The sequence below is a fragment of the Abramis brama genome (genome assembly GCF_963993115.1).
Source record: "Abramis brama genome assembly, chromosome: 19".
NCBI lineage: Eukaryota > Metazoa > Chordata > Actinopteri > Cypriniformes > Leuciscidae > Abramis > Abramis brama.
In genome coordinates, this window is record NC_139981.1 from 19,492,060 (window position 1) to 19,509,308 (window position 17,249).

The 17,249-nt window shown below is 38.4% G+C and overlaps 1 protein-coding gene across 1 annotated transcript; it reads right to left on the minus strand.

Annotated features, from left to right (window-relative positions):
• Positions 1–2,758: 2,758 nt before the first annotated feature.
• ism1 (isthmin 1) lies at positions 2,759–16,979 on the minus strand. Its single transcript, XM_084093706.1, has 6 exons — positions 15,840–16,979; positions 10,136–10,351; positions 8,654–8,915; positions 5,961–6,104; positions 5,752–5,841; positions 2,759–4,531 (listed from the first exon to the last, which is right to left on the minus strand). Exons 1-6 carry the CDS (start codon positions 15,975–15,977, stop codon positions 4,014–4,016), a joined length of 1,368 nt encoding a protein of 455 aa, XP_083949832.1. The 5' UTR covers positions 15,978–16,979; the 3' UTR covers positions 2,759–4,013.
• Positions 16,980–17,249: the final 270 nt, after the last annotated feature.

Below are 17,249 nucleotides of genomic sequence, written 5' to 3' on the forward strand. Positions count from 1 at the left end.
GCGGCATTGCGGGCCAGACACTTCCTGAAATGTGCTACACCACCCATAAAGTGCCAGCGCTGAGAGAAAGAGTGCAAAACCGAATTGGATTTGGTCTAAAAACAGCCTCGCTTGAAACCACAACTCTACACCTCTCATCGGAGGAGGGCGAATAACATGAGAAGAAGGTTGGCCAGCTGCACTGTGGGAATTCTTAAAGCCAGATAGTGGTTATGCATCATTGCAAAATTTTGGGCCTGAGCTTTTTATTGTTTTTTTTTGTTGTTGTTGTTTTTTCTCTGCAATCATAGAATTACTTTTGGCTTTTTAGCTTAAAAAAAAAAAAAAAAAAAATATATATATTTAATTCTGTAATTTATTTATATATATATATGTGTATATATATATGTGTATATATGTGTGTATATATATATGTATATGTATATATATATATGTATATGTATATATATATATGTATATATATATATGTATGTATATATGTATGTATGTATATATGTATGTATATATGTATGTATGTATATATGTATGTATATATGTATGTATATATGTATGTATATATGTATGTATATATGTATGTATATATGTATGTATATATGTATGTATATATGTATGTATATATGTATGTATATATGTATGTATGTATATATGTATGTATATATGTATGTATATATGTATGTATGTATATATGTATGTATGTATGTATGTATATACTGTATATATATATGTATATATATATATGTATGTATATATATATATATATATATATGTATATATATATGTATGTATATATATATGTATATATGTATATGTATATATGTATATGTATATATGTATATATATATGTATATATGTGTGTGTGTGTGTGTGTGTGTGTATATATGTATAATGACTCGTGCACAAATCAGACATTTTTTATTTGGAGTAGAAAACTCCAGATATGATAAAACATTATCATTTTATTTATGCAACTTCATCAATTATTCATGGCTCTGTGTATGCTGGGAAGATATTATTGTAATGTTGAATAGATTGTAATGGATTTTATACTGTAGAATACAATACTTTTATTTATTTTTTTACTTTTTTTTTTTTTTTTTACTTTATGACCTTTAGGAAACTTTAGGACTTATTGCAAATATATCAATTGCAAATAATTGTAAATATGAACATAACAGAGCTTTAATTTGTACATATAATATAATGTAGCAGTTTTGTAGATTAATGTATTTCATGTATTTACTGTAGTGCGTTTCCAATTTTAGGCCTGCATTTTTTTAAATGTTTATTCAGTATTAACATGGTCAATGTACAATGTACTTTCTTTAGAGAAATAAAGATACAATCATTTGTCATTTCTCAGAATATTGTTACATGGATTCAGCTTCAGTCAAACTACAAAAATAATTCCAAATCAAGAGGGACACGGTGTAAATAAGGCCTGAATTTTAAGCATTTAGTTTTTCTTTGCAATTGTAAAATGATCTAACCATCACTGTTTGGGACTAAAGACCAATACACTGCAGTAATGACTGGTGCATTATCTTGTCTTTGGTTATTAAGTGTTTAAAATTATGCCTATTATTTGTAAGCTTTGTATTAAGGAGATGGCTATATTGAAACTATAATATTGACGGCATCCAGTAGTAAACACCTTCCGTGAATGCAGAAGTCTGTCACTGTCCACAGCTGTCTGTAAGTCAGAAGCACAGTGGAGCTGTAAATGGAAATGGTGTAAGTTCTCAGAGGACATGTGGATTGTGTGTGAGAGATAGAGTTGGTATGGGGCAGGCTCTGCCACCGCTCTAACACAGGCCTGATGTTTTAAAATAAAGCAGGCTGTTTGCTTTGATGTCGAGGGGCCTCTGAAGCAGACGGTCTGATTCAATAAAGATCACTGCTGCTTACCCAGCTCCATGCTGTAAGCTTAGCCTTCACTCTGAAGTGCTTTTCTGAAGGTGAGATGGGAGAAGACCAGGAGAATTCACTTGATACTAACAGCAGACGTTCTTGATCTGCATCCTGCTGATCTCGTCTTGTGGAGCTCAGGACGCGGTTGTGCTCAATGTCACCTGCTATGTGGGCTGCTGTCATGAAGTTTAACATGTTAGGGCTGTTATGTACAATCATTTGACTCACTGCGAACATGCATCAACATTCAACAACACCTGCTAGGCACCAAATGCAGTGAGGTGGTAGTGACACATTCTGCATCATTTCCAAGTGTGTTTATGAATTTAGTTTCATTATATCCATATGATTTCCAACATGATTCCAACAATATATTTAAAAATATTACTGTATATATATATTACACATATATATAACACTACTACGGTAACACTTTACAATAAGGTTTATTAGTTAACTACCTTAGTTAACATGAACTTATAATGAACAATACTTCTACAGCATTAATTAATCTTAGTTAATATTCATTTCAACATCTATCAATCTCATTATCAAAATCAAAGGTTGTATTTGTTAACATTAGCTACGTGAACTAACATGAACAAACAATGAACAGCTGTATTTTTATTAACTAACATTAACAAAGTATTTATTAAAAACTAAATAAATACTCTTTGTTAGTTCATGTTAGTTAATACATTCATTGTTAACTAATGAACCTTATTGTAAAGTGTTACCCAAAATTACTGTTTTTACTGTATTTTTGATCAAATAAAAGCAGCCGTAGCATAAGAGACTTCTTTCAAAAACATGAAATCTTATCGACCCCAACCTATTGAGCGGTGTTTTTAAAAAATATATATTGCATTTTTATTTGTTTGATGTAAAAAAAAAAAGAAGTAACATTTCATGAAAAAATATAAATGTTTCTAGCAAATATAAAAATGTCTTGCTTATATAAATTGGCCAAGGAAAATCTTGAGTCCTGTTCATAGAAACTCATATAGACAGTTACAAGTTACAAGAAACCATTTTAATTAAAGCAAAGTATCTACTTGTTTGGTATTATGTCACTGCAGAGGTCAAATGTTGGCCTGGGATTGGTCTAGCAAAAAACAAACTGAAAGGATGCTCTGAGGTTTCAGCGTTGGCCCGAAGAATGCAGCCTTCTATTCATGTGATTGCATGATCATAGTCAGAGAAATTACTGAGGAATTCGAGAATATGAGCAAGCTTGCAAAAAAGACTTTGAGCCCCTTTTAAAGGGGGAAGAGTATTTTGCATCAGACATCAAAAGCGGAGCTTAGGCCTGTTTCAGGATGGAGCTAATAGGAGTCTTGTGGAATGGCTTAAAGTGTTTAATACCCGAGGACGGATCTCATTTGACTGTAACAGAAGTTGGAAGACCCTTCGACCTCAGCAGTTCCTATATGGAATCATCTCCTGCAAATTTAACACATTGAGAGGCATTTGGTGGTGCTGATGTTTAATGTGACATGGCCTATTTATTTAGGACTCAAAATGTATCCATACATCTATATGCACAAACCCCTACCATTGACACATAACTATGACTCAATAAATACTTTGCAAGGATTATGCAGGTTTTTGACAAAAGGAAAAGTGATGCAACAGGACATAATATAGGAATTCTGTTCATCCAACTAGACAAATTATGCTTGTTTACACAGAAACCTGAATATTGTATCCGATATCCTTGAATCTGTCCAAGAATCCTGAGGAGAGGCTTTCCAACTGCATGTAGGGCATAAAATAAGCATGCAAAACCGATCATTGGTGGGGTGATTCCTGATATGACTTCCCTTTAGTTGTTCCCTTTTACTCCTAATAAAAATTCAGACAGAATGGCAAATATGTTGAGAAACCCCAAGTAATATAGATAAACAATCTGGAGAGAACCATGATGAGTTACTTGGTATTATTCTTCCCACGAAAACACTATGAAAAGAGGTTCTGAGGGCAAACATATAAAGATCTTCTGTGCTTGTTGTAGACGGTGCTGTCTGTTTCTCATAGCAAGTCCTGTTCAAACACACAACACGAGTTCTGCTTCTGTTTTAGAAGGAGCATAGCAGCTTCTCGGCTCAAAACTCCCTGGCCTCCTCAAACTGTTTGTAGTAGTCCTCATCCTGGGGGTTCTCTGCACATTTCTGTCCGTTATTTGGAGGACGAGCCTGGTTATAGCGGCTCCAGTCGCCCTTGCAGATGATCCATGGTAGGATGTCCACTTTGTAATGCAGGTCAGCGGAGAACTCCGTGCTGATGAGGTTGGGCGTACCTGCCCCTTTGCCCCGGGTGATGAGCTTCATGCTGTCGTCGTAGCAGCAGTGTTGGGCCGCCAGCGTGGTGGATTCCAGCGTGAGCATGGAGCGGATGCAATAGCGAGCAGTGGGTTTGTAGATCTCCAGCTTCTCCTTCGGGCCGCTGGCGTCCTTCCAGCGGAAGTTGCGCCTCGTTGCGGCATCGTGGACGTCTGCGGTGCTGTAGGCCACTTCAGTTGGGTAAAAGCAGGGGCAGCTGGGAAGGTCGTTGGCCACTTTGCTCATGTATTTCTTGAGGAACTCGCTCTTGCAGTTCATCCAACGCTCGCAACTGTCTGTATCTGAGGGCCAACATCACAATCAGGATCACACAGTTAAAGTAATGTTTAAATGGGTGACTAACACTTTTCATATATCTAATATCTACTATTGATGGCTAAGAATGATGGATGCATCCTTCGAAGGCCGCATTCGAAGGCCAATTGCATCACAGCGGCACGATAAAGGCTGTCCCAATTCGAAGGCTCTTTCAAATGTGGCCTCGAAATGTGGCCTTCGTTTCCCGGGCAATGAAGGACAAAACAGATGGATCTTTCGCAGCCTACCCTACCCCAGAATTCATTGCGTGCCGGTGACGCCAGGATTTTTTTGAGAGAAATTGCTGGATTACACTTTAAAATGTAAGTATTGGGTTTCAACAGCTGCCCTGTATAGTTTTGATTAACTAAAAAGACAAAAATTCATAAGACTGGTCCGATTCATGAATCAATCAATCTTAAGAGTTGGTTATTTTTAGTGAATCAAAACCATTGTGTGCAACTATTAATATTATGAACTACTATGAACAAATCACAGTAGTTGCACTGTATAGTTTTGATTAACGAAAAAAAAAAAGAACAAACTCATAAGACTAATTCTTTCAGGAATCAGAAGTCATGCTGTGGATTCAGTAGTGGTGATGTTGTGTGTAAGCAACATTTACTAATTCAAGAAATATTATTTCTAGTCTAACTGTAGGGTTTCCTATGGAATCTTGTTTCCGCCACAGAATAAAGAATAACAATTGTTTATATCTCGCAATTCTGACTTTATTTTAATAATTCAGAATTGCGTGATATAAAGTGCCAATTGTGTGTGTTATAAGTCAGAATTGTGAGATAAAAAATTGCAATTGTGAGAAATAAACTTGCAATTCAGATTTTTTTTTTCTCAGAATTGCGAGTTTAATTGCTTTATAACACGTAATTGCGAGTTTACATCTCACAATTCTGACTTTATAACATGCAATTGCAACTTTATATCATACAATTCTGAAAAAGTCGCAACTATCTTTTAAAATGTTTTATTCTGTGGCGGAAACAAGCTTCCACATTTTCCTACATTTAGGACAGTAAGCTAGTAGGTTTAAATGATGTATAAATGCCATATCTCTGTTTGAATAAAAAGTAAAAGTAAAAAAAAGGGTAAATTATAGAGCTAGGAGCTTGTTTTTCTCACTTGGGGTATTGGTTTTAATTAGTGATCGGTTACCCAGGTGATGTTAAATTACAAAATAACTCACCAACTCCGAAGAGCTCTGTTGCATTAAACTCTTCAGTGCCAGCAAGCAGACTGACTTCTGTCGCTGCTGTCTTGAAAGCATCTTCAATCCCTGTACATAAGAAAGTGCCATTAATGTTTAAGATTGTCCTTTGGCTGCATATGCCACTTTGTAATCTAGGTACAGGAGTTTTCTTGAATAAAGGATAATCCAAAGAAGGGCTGTCTTACCAGGGCAGCTGGGCATGTCACATGTCCTTGACTCTGTTGCTGTGCAGGCATAGCCACACGACCTGGTTCGCTTCTGGTTGCCATTTCCACAAGACACACTGCATGGTGACCAACCGCTCCAGTCACCTTCCCCATCTATGTAGTCTGTAATAGAGGCAAGAAAACAGTCAAATTTCACAAATTCACTGGCACTTGAGTGTTATGACATGACTTCAAGCACAGGTTGTGCTGTACTCCTGTCCCACTGAGTAGATCTGATTTAGACCTTATGTTTCAAATACCTGAGGCGCTTAAAGTCGGTCTGCTGGCCTATACCATTAGCATACCTCTCTAATTGGCTGATACACATGGGAGTGGGTGAATGAATGAGCCAAGTCTGCATACCTATGCCAACTTCCAACTCCTTTTAAAACAATGTACAAGAACTACTCTTAAATTCAGTGATGAGGGCCGACCAAAACAGTTACTGAAGTATCGAGGTGGAGTGTTTTTAATGTCTTTTTCTGACATTGCAATTTTATTGCCTTTAATACAGTTTTTATATCCTCACAATGGGCGTTTACAGTTCGTCTGTCAGACACTATGGCTATGTGCACACTGTCAGTACAAATCTGATTATTTGTGTATTTGTGGATCTAATGACTGTCCGTCCACATTGTGTATCACAACTGTTCATATCTGATGTGTGTGTCCAGTGGTGCTCTTTATTTTTCCGGAATATCTGCCTTGGGTTCTATGGCAATGACGTTGCGTTGGAAGTGATACGCCAAAAACAACAACTGCAACATGGAGGGGTTTGCAATTCAGATGTTCTCATTTTTACAACATTACAATGACTATGTAGCCAGACTACTACATCTTCCAAGGCAGTGACAGATACATAGGAGCCTGGTATGCGTAGCTTTATTCTGTGCTGTCGTCTCCGCCGGTATCAAAACATGTGTCCGTTACATTGTCATTTTCTGCTTGTCCGGCACTTTGCAACAACACAACCCAATCTGATCTCACACCAATTCGTATGTATTTTACGATGTGGCTAATTCGTACAAATTCGTCCGATTTTTGCTAAATCGTACATATTTTACGAGTTGCCCAATTCTTATGAATTCGTACAAATGACCTACCCCTGACCCCGTCCCTAAACCTACCCCTCACTGGGGTTAAGACAAATCATACGAATTTGTACGAATTAGCCACCTCGTACTCACTCGTACGAATTCGTACAAATTGCTTGTGAGACAGCGTTGCACAACCTGGTTTCTGCAGCGACTTTCAGCATGTTTCCTATAACAATGTCTGAAGTTTACGTTTTACGTGGCGTGAGAAAGTCACATAAACCACGCGAAATCCGATCAAAGCAGTCAGGCTGAAACAGATTTCCAGAAATGCGATTTAAATAGGATTTCAAACTACATATGAATGTAGCTCAAAACGGATTTGCAAAAAGCACATTTCATGCAATTTTTTTGACGTTCACACTTGCTAAATCTGATCGGATTTCAATTGAATATGCACAAACTCAGATTTGGACTGACAGTCTGAATGTAGCCTTAACGTATGCCAAAAGGAGGCCAAAACAAAGTTGGAATTTTAATAATAATCTATTTATGTTTAAGTTTATTATTATTAGAGTTTGTAAAGAAATTAATTTGTAGCCACAATTTATGTAAAGCTATTTTAGAGCATAAACATGGATCATTATTTAATTAATAATAATAATAATAATAATAATAATAATAATAACAATAGTAATAATAATGTTAGCTTTGTATAGAAATGCGCTGTATTTATATGCAAACCATTTAATAATGATCAAAGTTTATACTCTAAACTAAAAGAAAAACAGCCAAGCCAAGGGTGGCTCCTTTGAAAAAGCTAAATTATAAGAACGTTTTGATTTGTTTAACATTTTTTTTGGTCATTACATAATTCTAACTTTTCTGGTAGTGTGTATATATACAGTCACACACACATGCACAAACCAACCAAGCAACCACAATCTATATCCACTCCCCCTGATGAGAGAAAAACAAAGAGCTTTGGTCTTAAAAAGACAACATTACTCTCAGCGCCGTCAAACCGCATGGTCACAGTTGATTGCGGGCCAACTCACAGGCAACAACATGTCTGAAACCCACATGAGCCACAGTTCCCTACACACACCGCTAATGGAAACGAATAAGCCAATCAACAGTAGTTATGGCAAACCCTCAGGAATGAGTCACGGCCTCAACGGGCCATGTGTGTCATGAGGAAAATTTATATGGAGAATTTTTTGCTTCAGATTGATATTACCCTAACCCATTGATCTGTGGTGACAGGGTAAGAATGAATTTGACAGGAAGTGCAGTCTCTGACAGTAACACACATTCACTCATTTAGCTCCACTTTACCAAAAAATAAGACAGAAAGAGAGCTATTGGACTGGAGGAACAGATGCTCTGGATTCTCTTTCCTCCTTTGATGTTCAGGAGTGTGTTCTGTCACAGAGACAGACTGTTGCAGGAATCCGTCTGTCACAGGAAGCAATCTACAATCACAAACTCCATAAGAAGTGCTGTCCTTGTTATAGTGACAGCGTAAATCATCTGACGTGCAAATTACAGATTCCATCACCTCACGGCAGAGCCATATTTAAGCTTTGCAGAGCCTTTCATTAAGACAATAACTCATAACACTCGCCTGTAACGTACCGTATTCTGTCTGTGTTCTGCTTCCCGTGCCGGCAGACCCTCTTCGCTCCCAGTCTCCCAGCGGTTTGAGGAAGTTGCTGTCCTCCGTGTTACTCTCGTAATCCTGTTCACCGGGACCTTTTGGGGTGGAAGCTGAGGACGTGGAAGATGAACGCTGCCACCAGTTCCTCCAGTTAGGAGCCACCCAGCCAGGCTTGTTTTCTTTGCGTATTCCCTTCTCTGGCTCAGAACCTTCCAGGCTGTCCACCACTTCTATGGTAACCTAAAAAGATTTTTTTTAAATATTGTCATATCAAAGTACTATGGTAGTACCATCTGATACCATCATAACTCCAACAGTTTCCTTTTGTAAGAAACATTTCAAAACAGTACTTTCATGCTGTGCTGTAAAACTAAATCAAACACTGCAGTCTGTATCGGTCCCTTTTATTGTGAATCTAATGTTTACTTGCACATGTTGAGAATAATCATACAGATCAAGGGTGTTTGTTGTAGGGAGAGAGGTTTTGTGGAACATCAAACAGTGAGGGGTGGTGTGATGTTGTGGAGGTCCAGATGGACGTTGACTTAGGTCATGGTCATGCTCCATGACTCGCTCTGAGAGGCTGCCATTCTGCCACCCCCCATCCCCCCCACCCCCCCATCCCAGCCAAACACCCCACAAGTAACACATGTGCCTCCCAGATTGGGGCAGGGGGTGGGCGTCCCCTCTCTAGCCTCTATTTCTCTCGCTCTCTCCACCTAAACATCAAGTTCAAAGGGCCTCTCAGCCTCCTTAAGACCATGAAAGCCAGATGATGCTTTGGATCAAAGATACCCATGCCCACACACCCCCCTTGAGACTCTCTCTCACACACACACACACACACACACACACACACACATTCACTGCCATCTTAAGACATCGATACACTTTATCCTTTCTGCCATTCTTGGTCAAGACTCACATGTTTTTCCTTCTGATGTGGATCAAGACCATGATGGATTAGTTGGCGGCTGGTGCTGTGCAGGTGTATGTGGTTACTGAGAATCGGCTAGGTGAATGTTAGAGGTTGTGTGTTTGTGTGTGTGTGTGTGTGTGTGTGTGTGTGTGTGTGAGAGAGAGAAAGGGGGGGAGGGGGGGGGGGGGACCAAAAGGCTCTATTTTTGAAAAGAAGTGCTGATGTGCATCAGGGCTTTCTGCCACTTTCCCTTTGCCAAGATTTCACTTTATGTGCTTGGTCAGCCATGTCTCCTTTAAAAGTCTTTGTGTTTGTGCACAGCAAAAACAACAACATTGTATTAATCATTATTTTGTCTAATACAAATAAACTTGCTTAAAATGTTGCATTTATTTGAGATGCAAAAATGTGTAAAATAAGAGAATATATCTTATTTTCTTAATTTGTATTTAAGTCATTAATATCACTAATGTGTCATTGCAACATTGCAAGCGATTTGGTAAATCTAAGGAAAACGCATTGAATTTCAGCATCTTCCTACCTGTATGTTGGGGTTCTGCCCATTTATATCAGCTTTGGAAAGATCAGGAAAGTTCTGCAGGTCCAGCAGAAAAGCTCCTGGGCCATCTCTCTGCAGGCTGCCCCCTGTCCCATGACTCTGAGCCCAAGGCTGAGACGCTGGAATATGAGCCACTCGGGACTGTCTGTCACCCGGCCCCTTCTGAACGGAGGAGCTGCTATCTGCATTGACATTATTCTGCATGAAACGATAAGAGAAACATTGAAATATGTGATGAGTAGTTCTCAATTAATTTTTTCTTCAGGACCCACATTTGATCATTTTCACCTCCCTTTTAAAAGTGAATAGGTCTATTTATTTTATCATGCTAACTATATAAGGTTAGTTGCATTTTATTGTTTGCATTTAGCATAGTTTTTCCTGCTGTCCACTATCAGAACAAACCTGTGGCTGTGACCCAATGTTTTATTACCCACCAGTTGGCCCACAGACACTCAAAGACTTGAATGGTTTTGCAAAAAGACAAATGTTAAAGGAAGCCATTCAGAGTGAATCATCCCTCTGTAAATAATTCTTGACTCTTTGTTGTCACACATTCAAAAATTCATCTCAATTATCTGCTTGTTTTCGCCCTGACCTCGGGAGACGTTCTACAATTGACGTTAGACGCAGCGTAGAAGTATATTTACATTGTCTAACTTCCCAACAAGGAAAAAAAGCAGCGTCCTGGTATAAATACAGATGAGAGTGGTTAAAAGTGCTCAACATCATTAGATTCATTATTCCATTATTCACTGGTTAAAATGGCAGAGGTCAATTCACGTCTCAATCAGAGGTCACCGTCAGCAGGAGTGCACAGTGGCAACCCAATCTCATGGGAAAACATAACTATTTACGAAGTGCCGATTATGATGTGAATGGTACCAAAATTAAAAAAATAAAATAAGTAAGCATGATGGTCCTACCCTAAACCCACGACTAAACATAACCACCACTGGGCCATAAGCAGATCATACAAATTAGCCACCAATTCGCCAAAACTTAAAATAGTTACAAATTGCCACGAGACTGTGATGACAGAGGTTGATAAATGGAATAGTGTTCCCTAGCTAGTTCAAGCTGGTCGTCTTTGGTCATTCGCTGCTCTAGATGTTTGGTAAGATCGACTATCAGCTGGTTTTTGACCTGGTCAACCTGGTTAGTGCTGGTAGACCACCTTGGACTCACAAACCAGCTACAATGGTTTCTCCATCATGGTTTGTTCATCGAATCTGTTCAGCAGAAAGTTAATAAACTGGCACATTGAGGACTTTATGCCAGAAATGATCAGAAATACCTGAAATGTGCGATTGCAACCTAGACGTCTTTTAACACCCTTTTAGCCAGCCATATGTTCACGAAAGAGACCTTGAAGACTGAGATCAAGGGAAACAATACTGGTTTCATCCAGCTCAGCCCAGCACTGTTTGTTTACACTGACGGAGATTAGAGACATTGACTGCTCCATTCACTCAATCTCACCTCAAATGGCCTAATTACCCACAGGTGCTACATTGCTCCTTATCACCCCATAATATAAACACACACACACTAGAGACTTTCTGTGAATCCTATGAGAGTACTATAACAATAGCCCATCACATAAAGCAACAGGAGGGACAGTTCACAAAAAGCATCATAAAAAAGATTAGCCTACTGAACATAATTGGGAGGAGAGAAATTAGAATCTGATCACTTAAAGGGACTGGAAAAACAATCTATTATTTATATCATTATTTGCTGTCTTTAATGCTGTTCCCAGTATTATTGTGGTGGTTGTTTTTCTTTCTTTCTGTGGAACACACAAACACAAAAATAATATATAGTTTGGGGTCGGAAAGATTTTTTAATGATAAGTTTTATCAAATACATGCAACCTTGGTGAGTTTAGAAAAGCTATATTTTAAAATGTAATTTATTCCTGTGATGGCAAAGCTGAATTTTCAGCATCATTACTCCTGTCTTCAGTGTCACATGATCCTTCAAAATGCATTCTAATATTTGGATTTGCTGCTCAAGAAACATTTCTTAGTATTATTATTAGTGTTGAAAACAGTTGTGCTGCTTAATATTTTTGTGAAACCCCTGATACATTTTTCAGGATTCAAGAACATACGTTATTTGTTAAACGTCTTTACTGTCACTTTTAACCATTTGAATGTGTCCTTGCTGAATAAAAGTATTAATAAAAAAATAAAAAATAGTATGGATTCATACTGACCCCAAACTTTTAAACGTATGTGGAGATTCTTAAAAAAATCTGTTTTGTTTTCCTTAAAAATAACAGCGTACATGTATGAATGTCAGAATCTTATTTTTTCTGTTATTTTTTCTTTAAAATAGGCAGCAGTATTGTAGTAAGCACAGATAGATAAAATTGACCTAATAACTGCTGTTATGTTTCAGCCATCTGCCATCTGTTTTTATGAAATGTAAAAAAGATATTCTTTAGTCATTTTTAAGGAGTTGGAAACGTCAAAGGCGGATGGCCTGGCTCCTGTCTTTCCTTGGATCAAGAGAGGGTTTCTGGCTACAGTCCTGCACTGTTCTACTCTTGAGCAGCTGAAATAGATATAGAACGAAGCCCATTGCAAAACTGTTGTGCTGGCTGACAGAAAAAAATATGCTTTTCCCTGTCAAAGAGGGTTGTAATTGTTTTCCCGTAAGACTGCCAAGGCATGTGTTCGCTGTCACATACACACAGAGGGGGCAATTACTCCACAATTGGACAGCTATAAGTAGCTTGTAATCATGCATACTGAGCTAGACAATAAGATCAAAGGGCACCATCAATCTTTTGTCTCTTTCTCTCCTCCCTCTCTTTCACTCAAGCCATTTTGTTTGACTGCCTAAGTGCAGAGAGCAGTGTAGTGTAGAATGCATTTCGCTTCAGGTAAAAGGGGAAAAAAGTCCAACCGTTTTGGGGAAGCTACTCTGAAACAGTTGTTTTCCAAGCTACTTTAAATAATCAAGTGCCACCCTTTTGAAAAAGTAGTTAGCTATACTACAGACTACTAACACTTCAATAATGATAATCAGCCAACAGCTTTTCCAAACTGGTTTGTTTAACTGGCCCACTCAAATGAACTGATTCATTGAAATGAGTTGAATTTCCCAAAACAACATTGGTATACGAGTGCTAAATAATGAACAATATGCGGCGTCTAATAGCATGGTGCTAATGAGGACAAAGTCAGCATTACTGATGTAATATCAACATGTTTTGGCAGAAAAATTGACTATTTAAGAGACTCCAATACAAAATCCTAGAAAATCCTGGATATACTAGAAGATTACTTGAAATGTTTTAATGCTTTAATAACTGAGGCCTTAAATATTGTGAAAAACTGTAACCGTGACATAACACAGTTCCTACAAAGACATTACACACCATTCTCAAACAGTATGGGCCTCTGACTATGAAAACAGACACAAGGGTGACATACAGACGCCCCCATTACATTTCCGACTACTTCCACCTCCCGCTTCCTCTTCATTCCCTTTGCTTAAGGAGCATGACACCATTTCAATTGGGAACCTCTCAGGGGGTCTTCCCAGGAGACTGGACAGGAAATGAAGGCTAAACACAAAGTGCAAAAGGCTTTCAATGCGACACCTATATGAAGTAGAAAAATATTTGCTTTTCTGACTTCATGAGGAAAATGCACTACATCTTGAAGTCTGGACAATTACGTAACCAAATATTCAAGTTTGGCAGGGACCAGAATGTAAAATCTTAAGGATTGTGCATTTTAAAACCTGCAATGACTGATGAATATTAGGAACACTAATTGGGACATGTTTCCCTCATTAGCAATACACTACAAAAATCAGATCCTTGATATATATATTTTTTTTATAAATTTGTGTGGTTAGCAAAGATATTAAGAATTATTTTCATATTTTCGACAGTAATTGGTCTTGTGGCACTTGCAGTTTTTTTGTACTTGCTTGAGCATAAACAAGTGATAAACAATGGAAATAAGGCAAATATATTTATATTTAAGATACATTCTTTAAAAAAACAAATATTTACACAATTTCACTTAACAAAGAATTTAACTTGATTTAAGTTTACATATGGGTCACTCTTGGTCTTACTGGATCTCACTGAATCGTGAGAAATATTAGGTATTAATATATTAATTTTAAAGTGTATATAGTTTTATAACTGGGACAGTATTATATTTATTCATTTAATTAATTTCTGGTAATTATGTTCATTATCAAATTCTTACATTTCTGACTATAACATTGTGAATCCTATAGATTAAATCATAAAGGAATTATAAATAATTGATGCTGTCCTCTCAGGCTATGGCCACTAGAATGTTTACAAATTAGCAAGTGTTGGTGTTTCTCATACTGTATCTGTTCATTTGAGATCAGAAGCTGCCATTAAAGCGTTTTTGTCATCACCAAACTCTACTGCCTCCATCCCTCACTGCTGCCCCCAACCCTCTTCAAACCTGGTTAAGTTTGACACATTCTATGTACATTCCAGGCATATTTCCAACAGCCATGTATGTCATAAACGTGTTCCGAGAAAAGCGAGTTCTGTCCCAAGACTCTCCGCACAAAACCACAGACTTGACCTCCAGGGCTAAACTGTAAAGACTCACCCGGGATTCATTCACTTCCTTTAGCCACTGACTGAACAGACTGTTGAAATACAAACTTTTAGCTTTCAGCTTCTGTTTCATCATTTAACTGTTCACCTGAATCACGCTGCTGCCGTTCCTCTACAAGAGAGCCACCATAGTGGATAAACACACATTCATCATGGTGTTATGCCAACGTTTGCAGGCTGACAAAGGCATCTTGGTGTCATGCTAAAAATACATCAAAAAGCTAGCCGCAGGGTTTTTAATGCACCCAACAAAGCCCCGTTGATCTCAAACCCTTCTTGACCCCAGGGTCTGGTCTCTGGGAGCGCTGCACTTGCTCCGTAAACAGATGGCAGAACACTTTTAGCTGAAATCTGCACAGACTCATTAAAGCCAGGTTTAATCTCAGCTAACAGCACTGAAGGACAGTCTAAACTGAGAATGTTTTCCATAGCCCTGAAAGTCACCCTGCTCTCTTTCTCCCCGTGCACCAGTGTGTTGAATATATTTGGCTTTCCTGGTCTGATTGTACTATACTTTTTTTTAATCTTGGCAAATGCACAGTTTGAAGCAAGAACATATTAACAGGATGCTTGGGTGACAGTGATGGACCAGTGGTGATAAATGATAGCCAGCAGCTTGTTAACTGGAGGGAAAGAGACCATCTCTGACACTGGCTGCATCCCAGCTCAGTTTGAATATGCTATGTGAAAGCTGCCTGAAAATATACAAAATAATGCATGAATCTGTGCAACATCACAAATAATAATGTTAAGGTTGAAGTTTGTGTATATATATTCTATTCATATCTATCTATCTATCTATCTATCTATCTATCTATCTATCTATCTATCTATCTATCTACACTATCTATCTATCTATCTTTTCACTGATGTATTTTATTTTTATGCATTATGACTTTAATTAAATGAATTGAAAATAATAATGAAAAATAAAACCAAATAAATGAGCAAAAATAAATTATGAATGATAAAAAAATTAAAAAAATAATTGATTTTGATTTTAGAGTGAAATGTGACCTGGGCATGTCACGCGTTACACAATTAGAATAAACTAACCTGCGCCACCCGCGCGTCCTGCTCCGAGCTCGCAGTGTCATTCCCGTGCTGCAGCGGGCTGCTCCGCAACACTGTGATGTGTAACGTCAGAAGAAGGAGTCCCAACAGCAACAGCAGCTCCGCCGCCAGCCGCACCATCCTTTTCACTCGAGCGCTCTTAAGACCCTGCCCTGCCACCGCTGCCGGGCTTCCGCTGCCGCCTCCTGCCGCTGCAGACACTCCGAGCTCCGGATCCGCCGCGGACGAGGAGCCGCCACACCACTGCGGAGCCACCTCGGGGTCCAGAGCAGCAATACTCACGGGAAAAAGAGGAACCAGCTAGAAATGATCCCAACCACTCCACGTTTGAAAAACTGATCAGATCAATGAGTGATCTATAGTTCCTCGCCTTATTGTTATAATCCTGATGTCCAAAAAGAACGTGAATTACTTTTAAGAAACAGAGAAGTAAGCCCCACAAACTCCAAAGCTGTGTACCATTCCATTGAGGTATTTACTCTTCTTTTAACATTAGTATTAAATGCAAAAGGAAAATTGTATATGTGGAGAGAAGACGTTTTACTTCTTCATTGAGGAAAAACTGGAGTTTTACTTGTGCGCAGGTAAATCAGGTAGCATTGGCACAAGAACAAGTCTGAGACCCTGCAGCATTCTTATCTTTGAAAATATTAATAATAAAACATAGAAAAAAGTCTCCAATCAACAAACAAATGTATCAAATTTAAATTCGCGTGGTCTGCCCTTCACGTCTAATATAAAACTTGTGGTTTGGGTACATTGTTGCGCTCCGGTGCGTTGCGCAACGTGCTGTCATCCTCTCCAAACGCCAGTGTCCTCAGAGATGAAGTGCAGTTCACTATAAGCCCATCTTCAGTGTGATCAAGATCCAAAGTTCCTCCTCTGACTAACTCATCTGAGCTGTGTCCTCCGGAGGGTGTATGAGCCGCTCTTGCGCAAGAGTATCCACACACACCTTCTGCGTAAAAGCGCGCTGTCAAATAACACACGACACCACAGCTCAAGAGTAGTGTGTGTGTGTGTGTGTGTTCCCTTCTGTCGTTTCGAGTCTTTAGTCCAACACAAACACAGTCAGACTCGTGCCCACGAAGCCTTTGGTGTTTTTATATCCCCTCTTCTTTTGGTTTGCTGTCACCTCCCCTCCCCACCGAATTAACCCTTCATGTCCCATCACACCAGTGCACTCATCAGCAGAACACTTACAAAATGCCTTTATCTGTCCTGTGTTGATCTGTTGTGAATACAGTGGTAATGGAAAAATAGATCGATTTGAAATATTTACAGTAGAATGTTTAAGATTCTGTAACATGTATAGCTTATTACATAGCAGTAGAACTACAAAGACTAAAAAACTTATATATAACATGATCAATTCTTTGTTTTTTGCTCAGA

What these genes read in the sequence shown, in the direction of transcription:
- ism1 (XM_084093706.1), bottom strand. Translation starts at nt 15,977, where the DNA reads ATGGTGCGGCTGGCGGCGGAGCTGCTGTTGCTGTTGGGACTCCTTCTT. An exon ending in CAGAACACAGACAGAATACG is followed by an intron (nt 6,105 to 8,653) that starts GTACGTTACAGG and finishes CCTCTATTACAG; the next exon opens with ACTACATAGATGGGGAAGGT. An exon ending in AACAGAGCTCTTCGGAGTTG is followed by an intron (nt 4,532 to 5,751) that starts GTGAGTTATTTT and finishes GTTGGCCCTCAG; the next exon opens with ATACAGACAGTTGCGAGCGT.